The sequence below is a fragment of the Hydra viridissima genome, unplaced genomic scaffold (assembly GCF_058129835.1).
Source record: "Hydra viridissima isolate aposymbiotic clone 2 unplaced genomic scaffold, HvirCarnegie_v1 scaffold_7, whole genome shotgun sequence".
Taxonomy (NCBI): domain Eukaryota; kingdom Metazoa; phylum Cnidaria; class Hydrozoa; order Anthoathecata; family Hydridae; genus Hydra; species Hydra viridissima.
Window position 1 is genome coordinate 8,047,394 of NW_028324306.1, and position 16,949 is coordinate 8,064,342.

At 29.8% G+C, this 16,949-nt stretch overlaps 1 protein-coding gene across 1 annotated transcript; it reads left to right on the plus strand.

The window, feature by feature from the left end:
- Positions 1-5,505: 5,505 nt before the first annotated feature.
- LOC145184294 (large ribosomal subunit protein bL12m-like) lies at positions 5,506-16,874 on the plus strand. Its single transcript, XM_090092465.1, has 5 exons — positions 5,506-5,638; positions 7,835-8,009; positions 14,442-14,513; positions 15,894-16,019; positions 16,472-16,874. The coding sequence occupies exons 1-5, from the start codon at positions 5,595-5,597 to the stop codon at positions 16,586-16,588; spliced, it is 534 nt and encodes a 177-aa protein (XP_089948591.1). The 5' UTR covers positions 5,506-5,594; the 3' UTR covers positions 16,589-16,874.
- The last annotated feature ends 75 nt before the right edge of the window (positions 16,875-16,949 follow it).

A 16,949-nucleotide genomic window follows, 5' to 3' on the forward strand; every position in this document is an offset into this window, starting at 1 on the left:
TTTACTCTTTCATTTTCGCGCACAAGTGTGGGACCCTGTAACGTTATTTCCATGAGTGGAACCTTATAATATTTAGGCAGAACTGGTGATAGATTTGCAAAATTATTTGGTTGCTGTTAACAAAGATCTTTCCAGTATGGAAAGTTCTCTGGAAAGTTCTTTGTTAACAGCAACCAAAATATTTTCAACTTTCCTCGTTAGCTCAAGTATTTTCCTCAGCCCAAATACTTTGGCAACTGAATCTGGATTAAGTATTTAACATGAAAAACAAATTGCATTCCGCTTAATAAATAAATTGCATTCGTGCTTTCATGAGAATAATTTTTATTTTCAAGAAAAAAAAAAACGTCTGTTACTTTTATCATTTTATTCTTTTAAAAAAACGACGTCATCCCTCAAACGATCGTTCATCCCTCTGATTTAGGGACATCAATAGCAAGTCTAAGTTGATCTTACTTTTGGACTAAAGCTTTTTTTTATTAACTCGTTTTTCTTCTTGCCCCTCTTGTTTACAGATTTCATTTTCATACTTTCAAGTAGCCATAAAATGGAAGAGAGATTGTCGAAGGCTTTAAGTTTTCCAAAATCTTGCTTCTTTCTAAAACTTTGTCTTTTCATTTCCGTAACTGTGCAATACATCCATAAGAGTTACAGAGCAAAGTGGTATTTCAGTATCTACCTTCAAATACCCTACGAAATGTGTGATTTTAAAATGTTTCACAGCTTCTGCATTGTAATTATTTGCGATGTACGTTTTTATTTTAACCTAATAAGAAACTTCTTTCCACAGCACAAGTTCTAATGGTTTGGTATAGGGAATGTCCGGGTCCCGATTGGGACCGCATGAGTCCGGAGCTGAACGGGTATCGGAAACCGATAAAAAGCTAAAAATAATTTTATCGGACTCCGATTACCCAAACGGGTATTACCCGATAACGCCGATAAAATCGGGTAGTCGAATTTTTTCATACCCGACCCGACTCAATCTTTCGGGTAATTTAAATAATTGGTTCCCGAAAGTTATTGTTTCTATCGGTTCCCGAACCCTATTACCCGAACGGTTCTGTCGGGTATTTTATGAAAAAGGTCCATTTTGTTAAAAAATAATTGATATTTCTAAAATAGTTACCAAAGTGGAATATATAACCGTAATAATCGCAATAATTACATTTTCACTAGGCCTTATGGAAGTTAAACAAAGTTTAATATATTTCCTTATGCTATTCACGCTATCCGTTTGGCAAAATTACTTTATCTCACCCTTTATTTGAAATGCTCGACTCTGATTGGTTGTTACAAAAAATCAAAGGTAAACCAAAACGAGTAAAAGCGATTGTAAAGCATCATCGTGTGTCAGAATTGTTTCCTTTTCCATTTCTTGAAATGCTGTTAGAAAGATTGTAGTTTTAAAATTTTGAATTTAAAATCGGACGTGCGTAAAAGAGAAAAACATTTTGAAAATGTTTGCTAGCCAGTCAAATGCTCAGTCATCTTAAGGTCTAGGCGATGTTGAAACCGAAAACGAAGAAGGAAGTGATCGTGAAAAAGAAAATCCAACACTATCTTCAGATCCAGATGACCTGCCTCCCCATGAAAGCGAAGCCGAAAAACCAGGTAATACATAGCCAATTAGTTTAATTTCCTTGTTTAGTGCCTGTAAATTTTACACAGGTTGTTAATTGCTTTCAAGCATCGCTTAAAGTTAAAAGAAATCTAGGCAAGTTGTCTTTCTGGTTGCCAACTACTTGGATTCTTGTTACAAATGTGAGTGAAAAATCATTTAAAAATATTACTAGTCAAAAATTGCAATATAACTTGCCCATGAAAGTCTAATTTTTTAAATTCTCTTTTATTTTTTTCAGACCAAAATACGTCCATTTCTTAAAAACCAAGTTCAAAGAAGCTAAGTTCAGTCTCCAGATTTTGGCAAAGGATCCTGAAGAAGCTACTAAAGAGTTCTTCTCAAGTTTGTTCGGCAAAAGTGGGGAAGAAGACTCCGAGATTGAGCAATTTCTCATCAATGACAGCCTACCGCACTTAGAAGCGTCTCATTGAGCTTTATCCAGCCAAAGAAACAGTAGAAGAGCGCCACTGAATTGAAAGGAGAACTTTTTGTCTATGAAAATGATGCTGAGGTAGTTTCTGCATGGATGGAAAGCCAATACAGTTCTGGGTGACAAAACGGAACGTCAATCCAGTTCTTTCCGAGGATGCCTTCGCTATCCTGAGCATTCTGTAAGTTCAGCATTCTCAGAGCGCTTTTTCAGCGCTGCCAGCCTGACAGTAACGAAGGGAAAAAACTGCATGGATCCTCTGAAGGCTGAAAAACTGCTCTTCATAAAGAGCAAGTACTCTCAGTTTGAGAGAAAAATATTGCTCAAGTTCTGCTCAGAAACCATATAAGAGTCAGATGATGGCATCGAGGAAGCCCTGTTGTTGCACTTAATGTTATGGAAATGTATGGCATTGAAGAAGACAAAGAACTTGTCAAAAGTGATTTTTTATAACTTTGTTCAGATTTCTTTCAATTTATTTCTTTTTAAGAATCTAATGAAAACATTCTCCGAATCAGTACATCTCTAAACTTTAAATGTTTATTTGTAATCAGTGTTAGGTAAAAATTCAAAAGTGAAAATGCTATACTTGCCAGTGTTTTATTTCTATGATGACTAAGGCAACTAGTGTGTTTAGATAGTGTTCAGTTCCTTAGCTGTTGGTATTCGTTAATCCATTTGATCATTGTTTCGGGTTATCGGACTATCGGGTATTTAACGGGTCTATACCCGAACAGGTTCGGGACCTGAAAAATTTTTTGAAGTTACCCGTTCGGCAGCCGAACGGGACCCGACATTCTCTAGTTTGATACTAGGCTTTAGACAAACAAAGACGAGACCTAGGGAAACAATTACATTTTAAAAAATGGGGTTGAGTTGTTACATTTTAAAAAATGTAACAACCCAGCGACTGTAGGTATAAAACGGTTTTCATTATCTTCCTTTGATTTACACTTTCAGATAAGCATAAGATATTAAACATTTTGTCAAAAAATATTTTAACATGCTTGTTCCTTCTCATTAAGACTTGAATATTAATTGGAAAAAATAATAGGTTCACATAAATGGTAAAGCGCATATTTTTCAGATAAAAACATGAGAAATAAGATTCTGATAACTTTATTTTAAATCAATATTATTTTTTAATGTCAATAACTTTACTCAGCATAATGAAGTATTTTGTAAGAAAAAAAAAAATCAAAAACACAATCGTCCTACTTTAAGACAAAAAAAAAAAGTTACAGCAATTATGCCAATTTTAATATTTATTAATGACAAGTTAATACCAAAAAAATTTAAAATCTTTTCTAGATGGTTGACTTATTGTTAAAATTACCCAAAATATATTTTCTCCTAGAAATTTACTGTGAAATCAGCGCAAACTGCTCCTCGAACAATAAAAACCAAAAAAAAATTTTTTTGAATAAGATAAACAATAAAAAAGCACATATTAAAAAAAAATGTATTTGAAAATATAAAAAAAAAATGTATTTAAAAATATATTTAAAAAATGTATTTGAAAATATAAAAACAAAAAAAAAAGGTCACTTTTGGCAGAAATCTGTTAAAACCAATCAACATAAAATGAATGCGATAAGTTTTACATGCCAATCTAAAAAATATTTTTTACGTTGGATACAGAAATGAAAATAGATTTAAGTTTTTAATTTTTTAAAAGAAAACAAACTTAGTATCCGTTACAAATCTTTTCCGGCAAGCATGTTTCGTTGTAGAGCAAAGCGTTGCAACGTGGGTTTGTAACATCATGCGCCTGAATCTAGTTCTTTTCTACACTTTTTGTATTTAATAACTCTACTTCTTTTGGTTGCAGGTGGTATTAGCTGTTCCTCATCCTTAGCTTCTTCTTTTTCAACAGGGGTTTTTCGATGGAATTGAATGTCTGCGGTTGGGTTTATATTCATTCCTTCTAGATAGCTAAATAGCTGTTAGTTGATGCTGTTTTTTATTAAGTGAAAGTGACTCAGTATATTGAAAACTAGTGATAGTCTGAAAACGTGTATAAAATTGGCCACTCTCACCTGTTTGAGCGAAAAATTTTTAAAATTTTTGCATTTTGTGTCTTTATAATACTTGCTAAGATAATTAATTAATAAAATAATTAATTAATTGAACGAATGGTTTTATTAAAAAAGATTTGCATTTTTTCTAATTTTTTATTTAAATTTTTACCTTAAACTCGAAAAAAGTATACCATCGGAATTGAAATTAAATTTTCTACAAGATAGTGCTAAAGTTTATTTGTTATACGTTATCATATCAAAGGAAAAAACAAAAATTTACGATTCTCTTTTAAACTTTTATAAAAGAAATGACCAAATAATAAGTCTGAATGTGTATTTTCATTTAGGTGTGCTATTGTATACATTTCAAGACATTTTTTTTATGCATTCCACTACCGACCTTTCAAAAGGGATTATCTATTTGTTGATTTTAAAGAAGTAGTAGTACCTTAAAACCGATTGCAGTTAGAGCCACGGTCCTAAAGAATAAAATCTTGAAAATAATTTAAACTTTATAACAAAAAATATAAAATTTTTTTACACAATAAGGTACACGATAAAAAAGTATTTAAAAAATATTTTTTACGATTATACATTTACTATTTTGTAATTTATTTAATGTTTTTTTAAACAACACCAATATCAATAGAAATCGTAGTTTAACAAAATACATGGCTGAATAATTACAATAAGAACAGCATAAATCTTATTTAACTATCACCAAAACAAAAATCTTCTTCGATTTCATCAACATCTTTCATAAGTTCCTCTAACACATTGTCATTATTAATATCGTTTACTGAACGATACAGTGTACAGGCTCTTCAAATAATCTAAAACCTTTCAGGATGTCCAGATAATCCACAACCACTTTTTTCTGTCGTCTGTTCGCCATCAAAATTGAACAGATGAGTTGGTCTGATTCATTCATGGCACGAATGAAAACATCATGTTGTTTTCTCCCTAAACCTGACCTTGAGCCAAAATTTAACGAGGGAAAATGCAGGGAAAAAAAGTTGAGATTTCTATTAGCTTTTTTTTTTTTTTTCATGTTTCATAATTTTTTTTTTTAGCTGTTATTTAAATTTCTCAAAAATTTTTTTAAACGCCTAATTGCCCATTTGTGGTGGCGATTACTTTTTTTTCTGGATAAAATTAAAGCGTTATGGATGTCATAGTGATTAAACAGTAATTATATCTGTTCACTGTTTGAAGAATTTTAAAGAAAATACTTAGAACTTAATGAATAAATATGAATAAAATAAACTTTCGTGTCTTTTTAATTTAAGGAAGTAAGAAAAAAGCAAAAAATTTTCAATTTACTGAAAACTTTCATCGATTTTTTTTACAGAATTTAGGCCTTAGAGTAATTTTGTTATAATGGCATGAGTAGGCTTAATGTTAAAACACTCTGGCCAGGACTGTTGAAATATCTTTTTTCGATATCCGGTTAACTTTTTGCGTAAACTTCAAAAATCAAGCTCCCGTAAAAAAAATCTCGTGGTTAATTTATATCAATATGGCTGCCAAAGTCCTCTTGTGTAATACATGCACAAAGTTAAGGTAACAAATGATACTTTTTATTCTGCTTTAATTTTTTTTTTTCATAGAATTTCTGTGATAATCGACAGTCTGATGTATAAACTACTTTTCAGCATCCTTAGATGTTAACACATTTTGATGTCTGCCAACTTAACTTAGAGTCACCAGTGTGCTGAGTACAGTAATTGACTTTCATGCTTACTATTTTCAGCCTGGCATTAAGATAGACAAGAAAGAACCTCTTGTAAATGGATTATAATTTAAAGTAGTTAGATCAATTATCACTTGCAATAAATAGATTTGTTAATCTTTAGATGACAATATGAGAAAGTATTTGCCCAAAAATGTTAAACTAATTTTTAATCAACTATTCTGATACCAGTTTTCATTTGTTCATCTTCAATTTTGACTTCTTTTAATGTTCAGTACAAAGTTAGAAAATAATGTTTCTGATCAAATCTGGTGAAATACCCTCTTTTTTTGATTTGCATTAGAGCTTTTTGAAGTTTTAAGCCTGACTAACATAAATGGTAATAATGAAAAAAAAAAAAACAGATGTGGCAAAGACTCTTTAACTTATATGCTGTCAGTTTTAATTTTATTCTTGAAAAAAAAGAATTTATGATGGTATATATTTCCTTTACCATCCTCCTAGTATGATTGAAAGGGTTCCAAAGGGATGAAATGAATTGCATTGTCATTTTCAACTAGTGTTATTAATGTCAACCTGATGACTGGAGTTCATAATAAGCCTTTTGTAGTTGAATGTTTCCAGAGAGTTGTTTCCTAAGGAATTATGAAATATCTTTCTTCATCTAGTTTAGCCATACACATTCAGCAATTGTAATTTCATAATTGACTTAAGGAAACTCAATTAGACTGTATTGGGTAGTGTCAATAAATTTCCTCTATTCTCCAAATCAACTGATTATTTAAATCTATAAAAAGACAGGAAAAACTGCTGCCAAAATAACTTCATAGACATGATACCTGCAGGCTAAAATGAGTAGACATTTGTCAGATGGTTGTTGAAGTAATAGCACCAGAGTGAACATCAATGTTAGAAGTTTTTGCATCAAAACAAAAACCAGCTAGCCAATCTAGAACATATTTCGATTGTTTCAACACTTAAAAAGTCAAATTTTTCACAAGCTCACTAGTACTCTCAGTAATACTTCTCAAATTCCAAGTCTTCCTTATTACTGTCTTTCAGTTCTGTGAGACTTGTTTTTCCCAATTTTAACATAAGAGCTATACTTTTAATATTTTCCCACTTTTAACATAAGAGCTATACCAAAAAAAAAGCATTTAACAATAAATTTTTAAAACCTTATTAATTGTATTGGAACATTTAGCAATAAAACAAATTTGTAAAATCTTATTAATCTCATTTTTTCTTAACAGATTTCAAACAAAACTGACTGTGGACAAATAACTTGAGCAACTTAGTTAACCTGGAACTTGTAATGATTAGCTAAACAATAGTGTCACATCTTGTTTTAAAAATTTTCTCCTTTGATATTTTGGCTTTTTTCAGTTATCATTATATAATCAGTTATTATTATTATTATTATTATTATTATTATTATTATTATTATTTTTTCACTAAAAATACAAATTATTTACAATGTATGAATAAAAACACAAATGATAAACATTCAGTTACTGTTAATCAGTTATTGTTTATTGTTCTACTTTTTTCACTAAAAAAAAAATTATTTACAGTATATAAATGTAAATGCATAAAAATTCAATCACTATTGAACATATATATTGAAACTTAGATAAATTATAGTCTTTGTTTTTCCTGTAGGTAACTAAAATTCAGTTTAAAAATACATATATATATAAAAAAAAAAAAAAAAAAAAAAAAAGAAATTTTACAATTAAAAATTCCCGATTTTGAATAGAGTACAAGCACCATTAAGTTGTCTAGTATTAGAAGCAGTGATAATGAAAAACATTCAAAATACCACAGGATTACAGTTCCTATATTTAAAATGCTAATATAAATGAATGAAATAAAATGAATCAGCTGCTCCATGACCTAATCCTGATTCAGTGACTATGAAAGCCAAAATTATAGAGGCTTTAAGAATTATTTTGTTTAGTTTAAACACTACCATATGGATGGATTATTTTAATACATGCTGCATTACTTTTTATTTAGTTATAAACTTTGATGAACCATTTTTAACTGAGCTAATGTGATTTTAGAATTCTGTCTTGCCAAAATGTAAAGCTTCTGTGTCAACCAATGGTATGTAGTTATAGTGTACTTTCATCTCCATCAAGTGGTCCTAAAGAATATCCAGAGCACATAGTAAAGTTAGTTCAGTCAATATCAAAACTTAATTTGTTAGAAGTATCAAGTTTAAATGCACTCCTAAAGGTACTTTGCACTTTTTGTTTGTCATAACAAAAATGTAATCTATATATGTTACAACAAAAAATGTTCACACTTGTCCGAAAATGAGAATAATTACTCTGAAAAGCAACAGAAAAACCCTTTGGTGGGAACAATATACACACCTTCCTGAAATGATAAATCCAAAAATTGAAATCTTTTATGACTGTCCGAGAAAAAAAATTCACTTTGAAGTTTTCGGCATAGACAAAAAGGTTGAAAAATGCTGGAAATGTAACATTTTTTATCTTTGTAATAAAAAACATAAAAATAAGTCAGAAATTGTATGTTGAATGCTTTGAGAATCATAATAAAACAATTTTTGCTTTTCTGAACATTTTATTCTCAATAAATACAAGGTTATTTTTTCTTATGTAATCAAAACTTTCTTCGCAGCACTTTCCACATATTAAATTCAAAAAACAAACAGTGCGTTCCTTTAATTTTAATCAGAATTTTAAATTCAAAATAATGATTTTCTTGAAAAATTTCAACAGGTTTTCAAGAGAAGCTAATGCTTTTAACAAGTTCTTGCTGCTGAAATCAACAAGACAATTTTCTAGGTTTTGCAAATATTCTGGATGGTCTATTGGCCTCTTGTATCTTTCCCAATGTGTCCTGAAGTTGTGATGCAATGTCTCTGGCCTGCTCACTGTACTTGCCAAGAGATTCCTTCCAGTGATCAATGACATGAAAGAAAACAGCGTGGAAAAGAAAGGAAGGAATCTTTGAACTGTGTGATATTTTCAGCATAGTTACTCTGCAACTGATTTCCAAAACAAGAGGACACAACTGCATCAAACTTTCTGAGTGTATCAATCCATGGAAAAACTTGGAATGCTGAGTCTTCTTCAGCAAGTCTTTGAAGAAGATCAACATGTTTCAAAAGTTTTCGACACTCATTGCCAGCGAACTGGCCTCCATGAAATGGCTGAAGCTTGATGTGAAGTGCTTTTGGCCATTCATCAGCTTTATCCCAGGTTTCTTTCATGGTTTTAAACAAATGGTTCACCACATCAAGTGAAAGATGAAGTTCCATGGGTGGGATCTTGTCAAGAACAAAAGTAGAGTCATGCACATCTAAGAGTGGATCAAGAACAACATTTTGAAACTGCTTGGCCTTCTTGTGGTCCGGACCTTAATCTTGAAATGAAGCAAAGCACTTTCTTATTGAGCCAAAAGTGCGGAGTTTTCCACATTGTGACAAGTTATGGTGATCAGCATCACACCAAGTACATGGATGAGAGCTGGCATGGGATTGAAGCCTGCAAACAAGGTTTGCTAATTTCATGTCACAGGACAAAGAAAAATCTACTCCACTTAGACAAATTAAGACAAGATGCTTTTGAGGTTATCATAATTTTCAGGAACATCCTCAGCAACTGGAACGAGAAGTTGGCGCTTAACTCCACTGTCTCTGGGTGTTTGAAATAACACAGCCTTTTTGCCTGGTGGTGAAATGGATGGGAGTCTTGTTTTTTCTTCTTGAATGTCAAGACTGACTTTAAGGAAACCACCTCCACCATCGATGCCCAACTTCACCAAGTAGTCACCTTGAACATGATGTTGCAACAAGACATTCAGTTGCTCAGACAGATTTTTGCAGTGAACCACAAGTAGTTTTCTGGACTGCTGCTTGTCATTTGAAATGGATATGTATGTGTGTGAGAAGTGGTCTGCCAATTGCTTTCCAATGTCAAGAAACTTTTCTTTAAATCTTGGCTTGACAACTTTTGTATTTGTGGCTTGGTTTAATGTAGACGCAAGTTTTTTGATGTTGTTTGACAGTCCAGTGTTGTTTTGTATGCAGACAAAATCTTGAGCTCGTAGAAGTGGCACATTGCCAAACAGTCTCTTGGGGTTTGAAGGACCTTTAGGAAAGAAATTTGAAAAACACCAATTTGAGACACTTAAAAAGCAGTGGCCTTATTAAAATGCAAAACATTTTATGTAGTACTTTTATTGTTGAAGTATTAAACAAGATTCCCTTTACCTGGAGTAATTGGCATGGGATGGCCTCCACCTCTTTGCGCAATTCTGACAGTTCCATGAGGTGAGGACTGTTTTGCTGAGATAACAGTCGATGCAATTGACTGTTTAGTTCAGTTGATGATCACTTACTTTTGGATCCTTTGAAGCAAGTTCTTTAAGATTTTCTCTGAAGCTATTTTGATTGCACTAGTGTGACACTCCTCTTGCAACAAGTGTGAGACAGTCTGAACATTTTCTTTGATTTTGTGAAGCTCCTAAAGATCCTAAAGATTTGGCATTTTTGCTTTGAAGTTAAAAAAAAGTTGTCATGCAAAATTTAACACTTGACAAAAACTGCTTTTTCCTGGAATTACAAAAGCTTGTTTAGAATTTAATATTACTCACTAGGGCTTTGTAATAATAAAAAAATGTTTTTAATACAATTTCTGACTTATTTTTATGATTTTTATTCCAAAGATACATATTGTACCATTTTGCAAACTTTTTGGACAATGCCGAAAACTTCAAATTGATTTTTTCTTGGACATTCATAAAAGATTTCTATTTTTAGATTTTTCTTATCAGGAAGGTGTGTATATTGCTCCCACCAAAGGGTTTTTCTGGTGCTTTTCAGAGTAATTATTCTCATTTTCGGACAAGTGTGTGTTCTATACATATATCATAACAAAAATGAATTCTATATATTAGTCCTAAATAAGAAAAATAAACAACATCAATTAAAAACAATAATAATAATAATAATAATAATAAAAAGCAAAACAATGCATGAACAAATCTACATGTTTATATAGATATCATGTACATATGTACAATATGTACATAATATGTAAATTTGCATATCATGTACAGTTACATATTATGTGCATATAGATGGATGGTTTCAGGTGCTTGCTATATTTGAAACAATTTATTTAAATGTTATCAGTACTAATACTGTAAGTTCATTCTGAAAGCAACCATATTAATATTTTTTCATGTTAATTAATTAGGAGCACTTCCAAAGATTAAGCTCTTTTTTAGGACTATTTAGTAGAAATACAACTGTGTTAAATAACTTATGAAGAGGAAAGATACATGATTAAAATCTGCAAAAAGTCAATCCGACTTATTTTGTAGATTATAACAGTCTGATCATTAAATATTTTACAAATCATAATCTGAAAATTAATTCACAAACTATTAGTGAATTTTAGTTTTGCGGATTCTCTTTGATGTTTGGATTATTAATCCAAAAAATATTTACAAATCAATTTAACTTTAATTTAACTTAGCAAATAATATCTATTGCGTTCCGTTTATGTCACTATTAAACAGTGTGGTCCAAAATAATTACATTTTTATTATGGCATGTCATAGAAATAGTGGGTTTCTTTTTTATTTTCAATCAGTCCTATTTGGAAATCTTAACCTACAACAGTTAATTCAATAAATCCACAAGTCTACTATTCTTCACTTACAACTATTACGGTAAGCCATTATTATATTATTTTAATATAAAAGTTAAGAATTTTTCAAACTGAATTTTTGCAGATTTTTTTTTTTTTTTTTTTTTTTTTTGTGGATTGAATTTCTTTGTGAATTAATTTGCTTTGCAGATTGCTACAATTAGTGGATTGGTCCGATAAAATTTATATTGTTGTATTTCTTCTTTTTAAATAGAAATAAAAATAAAAATAGAAATAGATAAAAAATTAGTTTGAAAAATTGTTACTTTCATATCAATATTTAAGGCAAATAACCTTTAAATTTATTAGTTCTTTTATTGAAAACTTTATGCAGGCCTCTAAAATATCATTTTTTATTAAGACAAATATTAAGGTAAAATTTCAAATAACTTTTAAATAATTAGTTCTATTAAGGCAAATAATCAGGAAATATTAAGGCAAATATTTCAATAAAAAAGCCGATAAACCGAAAATGTAATTTGATCAGTGTTTTCAGATTTTTGATCAGAAAAATAATCCATGTTTATAATCTGATCCATTTTTGGGGATTTTAAATTTGATAAATAATCTGAAATATTAGTCTGATCCAATCTTGCAAACTTAATCCAAAAAATAGTCTGATTTGTTTCATTTTTATATTATTTCATTTTTTTTTTCTTTTCAGATGCCTAAGCTATCTAATACTTGGGAATTCTTCAACAAGGTGGAGGAAAACAAGGCAAAATGTAAGGCCTGTGGCAAAACATACTTAAGCAATGAAAGCACTGTAAGTTTTTTAAGGAACTATTTGAAAAGAATCCACTGGAATTTATATAAAAAATTAGAAAGAAGAGATGTCCACAAACACAGAAAAATACTGTGGACAATATTGCCAAGAAGCTTGGTGAATCTATCAACAAGCCTAAACATGATTTTGGAGTCAAAACCTGGATAATGGTCAACCGTGCAGCTAATGTCCAAGTAGGTGTTAGAAAATCAATTGGCATGCAAAGTGCAATTCAACCACCATCTAAATCTAGTTGTCACTATTGCTGTCAATGATAAAAGATGTCCAAAATGGTCAATTCTCAGCCACAAAATAACAAAATTAGTAGATCACTTCAACCAGTCCTTTCAAAATACTATGACTTTAGTTAATGCTGCTAAAGTCTTAAATAACTGAAGAACAAGGTTAGTGCAGAGATGAAGTCTGTGGTGGATCTTGTTCCAGTGATGCATTCTTTAAAGAATTTGAACCCCACTGTTACTGGAGGTTGTAAGTTGACAGACCTTTTACCAACAAATGATGAAGTAGAATCTATTCAATCTGTCCGGCTTCTGAAAGGCTTCTCAGAATTCTCCGAAAAATGCAGCAGCAAAAAAAAAAGTTAGCATCTGTTCCGTTATTATTTGTATATTCGACATTAGAGGAAGATTAGCAAGGGAAATGATCAAGCCAAAAACTGAGGTGTTATCAGAGCTTGCTCACTACATCAATGAAGATCTAAACAAAAGACTCAAAGGGGAACTGATGAATATTGAATTCTCTGCTGCTCTTTTTTTAGACCCTAACAGAAAGGGCATGTGCTTTGTGGATAAAGGGGCAAAATTTAAAGTAGTCAAAACTACAGAAGTTTTAGCTTGCCAAAGCACTCCTTCCCCTTTAATATTGGATGATGAGGATGATGACAACTTTGATTTCACTGAACAACTAAGGAAGAAAGTGTTTGGTGCAGATAACATTAATTCTGAAGGCAAAACAAGCACCAAGAAAGCCATTTCAGCTGAAATTGAGGGGTATTTGAATACAAAGCCAGTTCCAGTAAATACAAATGTACTGGAATTCTGGAAGCAAAACCAGTATATTTACCCAATGATGTCAAGGCTGGCCAGAAAAAAACCTCTGTATACCTGCTGCATCATCAACATCTGAAAGAGTTTTCTCAGCAGAAAGCATATAACTCTAGAAGAACCAATCTTTCAATCTCAAAGATTGAGATGTTGGTATATATGAAAGAAAATACTAAAAAACTCAGCAAAATTCAAGACATTGTTTGCCCAGGAAATGAATTTGGAAAATGATAGACTTTCAATCTGATTTTGACATCTTTTTTTATTTTCTTAACATGGAAATCATTTCGTTTCATTGTATATTTAAATATTAGAAATAAATAAAAATTAATCTTATTTCAAAAGCATCCCTTATTCTGAATCCACATAAATCCACAAAAATAATATCAGTTCAGATTCAAAAAAAAGTTTTCAGACTGCAATGCAATCTGAAAGTACTGTACCAAATTATAAGCTGAAAAAACTTTAACAAATTATTTTCTGACACATTTTTTTTGGATCAAATCAATCCGTAAATGATTTGAACCAATTAGCAAAGATAGTTTGGAAAATTTAATCAAGCAACAGAAAATTATTAAACAATAGGTCAATAAAAACAACCTTTCTAATATTCTAAGAGCCTCTTTAGTTATTTACTGAATGGTACATTTTGAATGATTAATTAATTAAACATAAATATTCACAAAATATCTGTAATATAAAAAATTTACATGCTTATGGGATAATCCCTCTAAAGCTGTTTTATTGGTAGTAATACTATTATTTATAGTTGGAAATAATTGTAATTCCAGTTCCAATGCTAGAATTGATATCGTTCAAAGGTCTTATGAATGAAAGTTTTTTATTTAATAAAATTGCACCTTTAACAAGAGGCTTTTCCAATGAGGACTTTTACTCACCAATTTACTTTCCAATGAAGACATTACCTACCAGGTTTATTCCAATGGGGATTTTACTCAATACTTATCAGTTTTATTCCAATTGGGGTTTCACTCATTACTTATCATTTTTATTACAAGCATCTACAATGACAATATTTGACAACCTACATTTTGCTAAAAAAAATTGAAATTAAATATCTTTTAAAATAAAATGGGTTGTTTGCTAAAAGCACTCCATATTACTTTATAAATAAATTTTTTTTTTTTAGAAAGAGTTAAATATACAAGATGCTCCAGTAGTGCCTATGATGGGAGTACCAAGTGCTGCTCCAGCTGTTGAGGTGTTTTATTTGTTTTAAGTTTTAAAACCTAAATAGTAATTTGTAATAATTTTTTTTGCTTTTTAATTAAAACATGCTTGCATAAAACTGAACTAATTGGTGAAGCCTGACATATTATCCTTACTATAATTATTTTGGGTAGGGCTAATAAAGTTGTAAACAATCACATTAAATAAAAATAGTATTAAAGATGCTTATTTCTGTTTTTTTTTTTTTAATGTTAAATTGTTTTACAAATATTAAGAATGTTACATATTTGATACCGCTTAATGTTTAATTATTTTACAAGAGAAGTTTTAAGAACTCTTTTTAAGAGTTCATGTATCAACCTTTATTTAGTCATAACTAAATAGAAGTTGGTACATGAACAGTTAAGAATCCTTGTTTTAAGTTTACTTGACAGCTTCTTGTTATAGCAATTTCTTTTTGGAGAGATAACCATTAAAGAATTCTATTTAATGAAAGAGTAATGAGTAACATTTAGACAAAGTTAGTTTATACATTGTCCTAACTATATACTTACATTTTTTTTTATGTATTAAAAAGCAGTTTTATAAATGCACTTTATATTATTAGACAAAAATTTTATTACAACATGAGCTTTTCAAAAATGTATAATACTTTATACTTATTCCTAGAACAATATTTACATATGCTAAAAATGAAGAGCAATCAAACTTAAAACTGTCGGTGCATTTTTCTTTTGTTTTATAAATGCACTTTATATTCTGATATCCAAATGAAATCTTTGGTGGGCCAATTAAATTGTCTTTGGCCACACACATAAAAAAAAAACAAGCAAAACATTTGATAAATTTGTTTTTACATATGCTAAAAATGAAGAGCAATCAACTTCTTAAATCAAATAACTTAAAATCAAATAACTTAAATTCAAACTAAAACAACCATATTTGTTTTTGAAATACTTTTTCAATAATTATTTATGTGGTACCTTTTTCAAAATATATTTTCTGATGCACTTTTTAAATTGACTGACATCACAATTGATTGGATAAGTTTTATTCTGTTATGACAATTATAAAAGTATAAAAACTAATTATTCTGTGACACATGTTCTGTGACACAGTTTCACTTGATAAGACTGAAATTGAAATGTTTGTGTTTTTTTTATTTTATGAACAACAAAATCAGAATATGTAAGAAGTTGTAAGAAGTTGTTAACTTCATATAACCTGTAGGTCATGTATAGCTTTCAGAACTTTAAAAATTCTTACTATAACAATTGGATTTCTTGAGAAAAAATAGTTAAAGTAAAAATTGGTTAAAGTTTCAAACATCTTGAATTTAAATATTAAAAATATTTTTTTGTCATCAAAAGTTTTTTATACTATTCTAAATGCACATTTTTTGAATTTATAGGAAAGTGAACCTCCAAAGGAAGAGCAAACTGAGTTTTCAGTAAAGCTTTTGAAATTTGATGAAGCATCTAAAGTAAAACTTATTAAAGAAATTAAAAATATTCTGCCAGAGATGAATCTTGTTATGGTATATCATATCTTATACTTAAATGTTTATTGATATTCTTTATAAAATATTACCAAGTCAAAATTTGTAAAAATGTAGATAAAAAAAATGTAGATAGTGTGGATTATGCAAAAAAAATTTTCTGAATTAAAAACAAGGACAATAAGCAAACAATGTTTTTTCAAACTGCATTTGCAGAAACGTTGTGTATCATACAAATTTAATTATTACCATTTGATTGGTGTAAATATAATTGAAATTCTTTTTGTCACTACAAAAGTAAGTTTAACTTTTAACTGTATGATTGCTTTATTTTTCATTGTGCAGTTCAAGGACAATAAGCAAACAATTTTTTTTTCAAACTGCATTTAACCACTGTAACCAAAATATTTTGGTGGCAATCTTTGTATTGAGATTTTAAATTTTTTTTTAATTAAATTTATGCATTTTTAATTGAATTTCTACATTTTTAGGCAAAGAAATATGTAGAAGGAGCTCCACAAATTGTGAAAGAAAAATTATCAAAAGTAGATGCAGAAAAAATTAAAGCTCAGTTAGAAGCTGCTGGAGCCATCATTGAAATAGATTAATCTTTTTTTATGTTAACATCTTTTTTTCTTGAGGAAAACTGTAGCACTAAGTCATTATCTATGCAATTACCTTCTATATTGCACTAAGTTTTAAAAGTATTTTAATACCAAAGTTTCAAAATAAGGTTTCTAATACAGTAATCAGTGTTTTGAGAGGAGCTTTACTTTTTGTTAAAAAATTCTGTGCCAAGATAAACTTTATTATACTGACTTGTCATATGGTTGTGATAACTGACTTGTTATTATAGTTGTTTACAGAATTTTTGTAACTGTTTGATATATCAGACCTTTGTGAGTTTTTTTGTGTGTTTGTGTGATAAAAAAATTATCAGAAATTTTACATTTCTGATAATTTTTTTAC

Coding starts and splice junctions, on each gene's coding strand:
- LOC145184294 (XM_090092465.1), top strand. CDS start 5,595: ATGGCTGCCAAAGTCCTCTTGTGTAATACATGCACAAAGTTAAG. Junction 8,010..14,441: donor GTTTAAATGCACTCCTAAAG/GTACTTTGCACT, acceptor TTTTTTTTTTAG/AAAGAGTTAAATATACAAGA. Junction 14,514..15,893: donor GTGCTGCTCCAGCTGTTGAG/GTGTTTTATTTG, acceptor TTGAATTTATAG/GAAAGTGAACCTCCAAAGGA.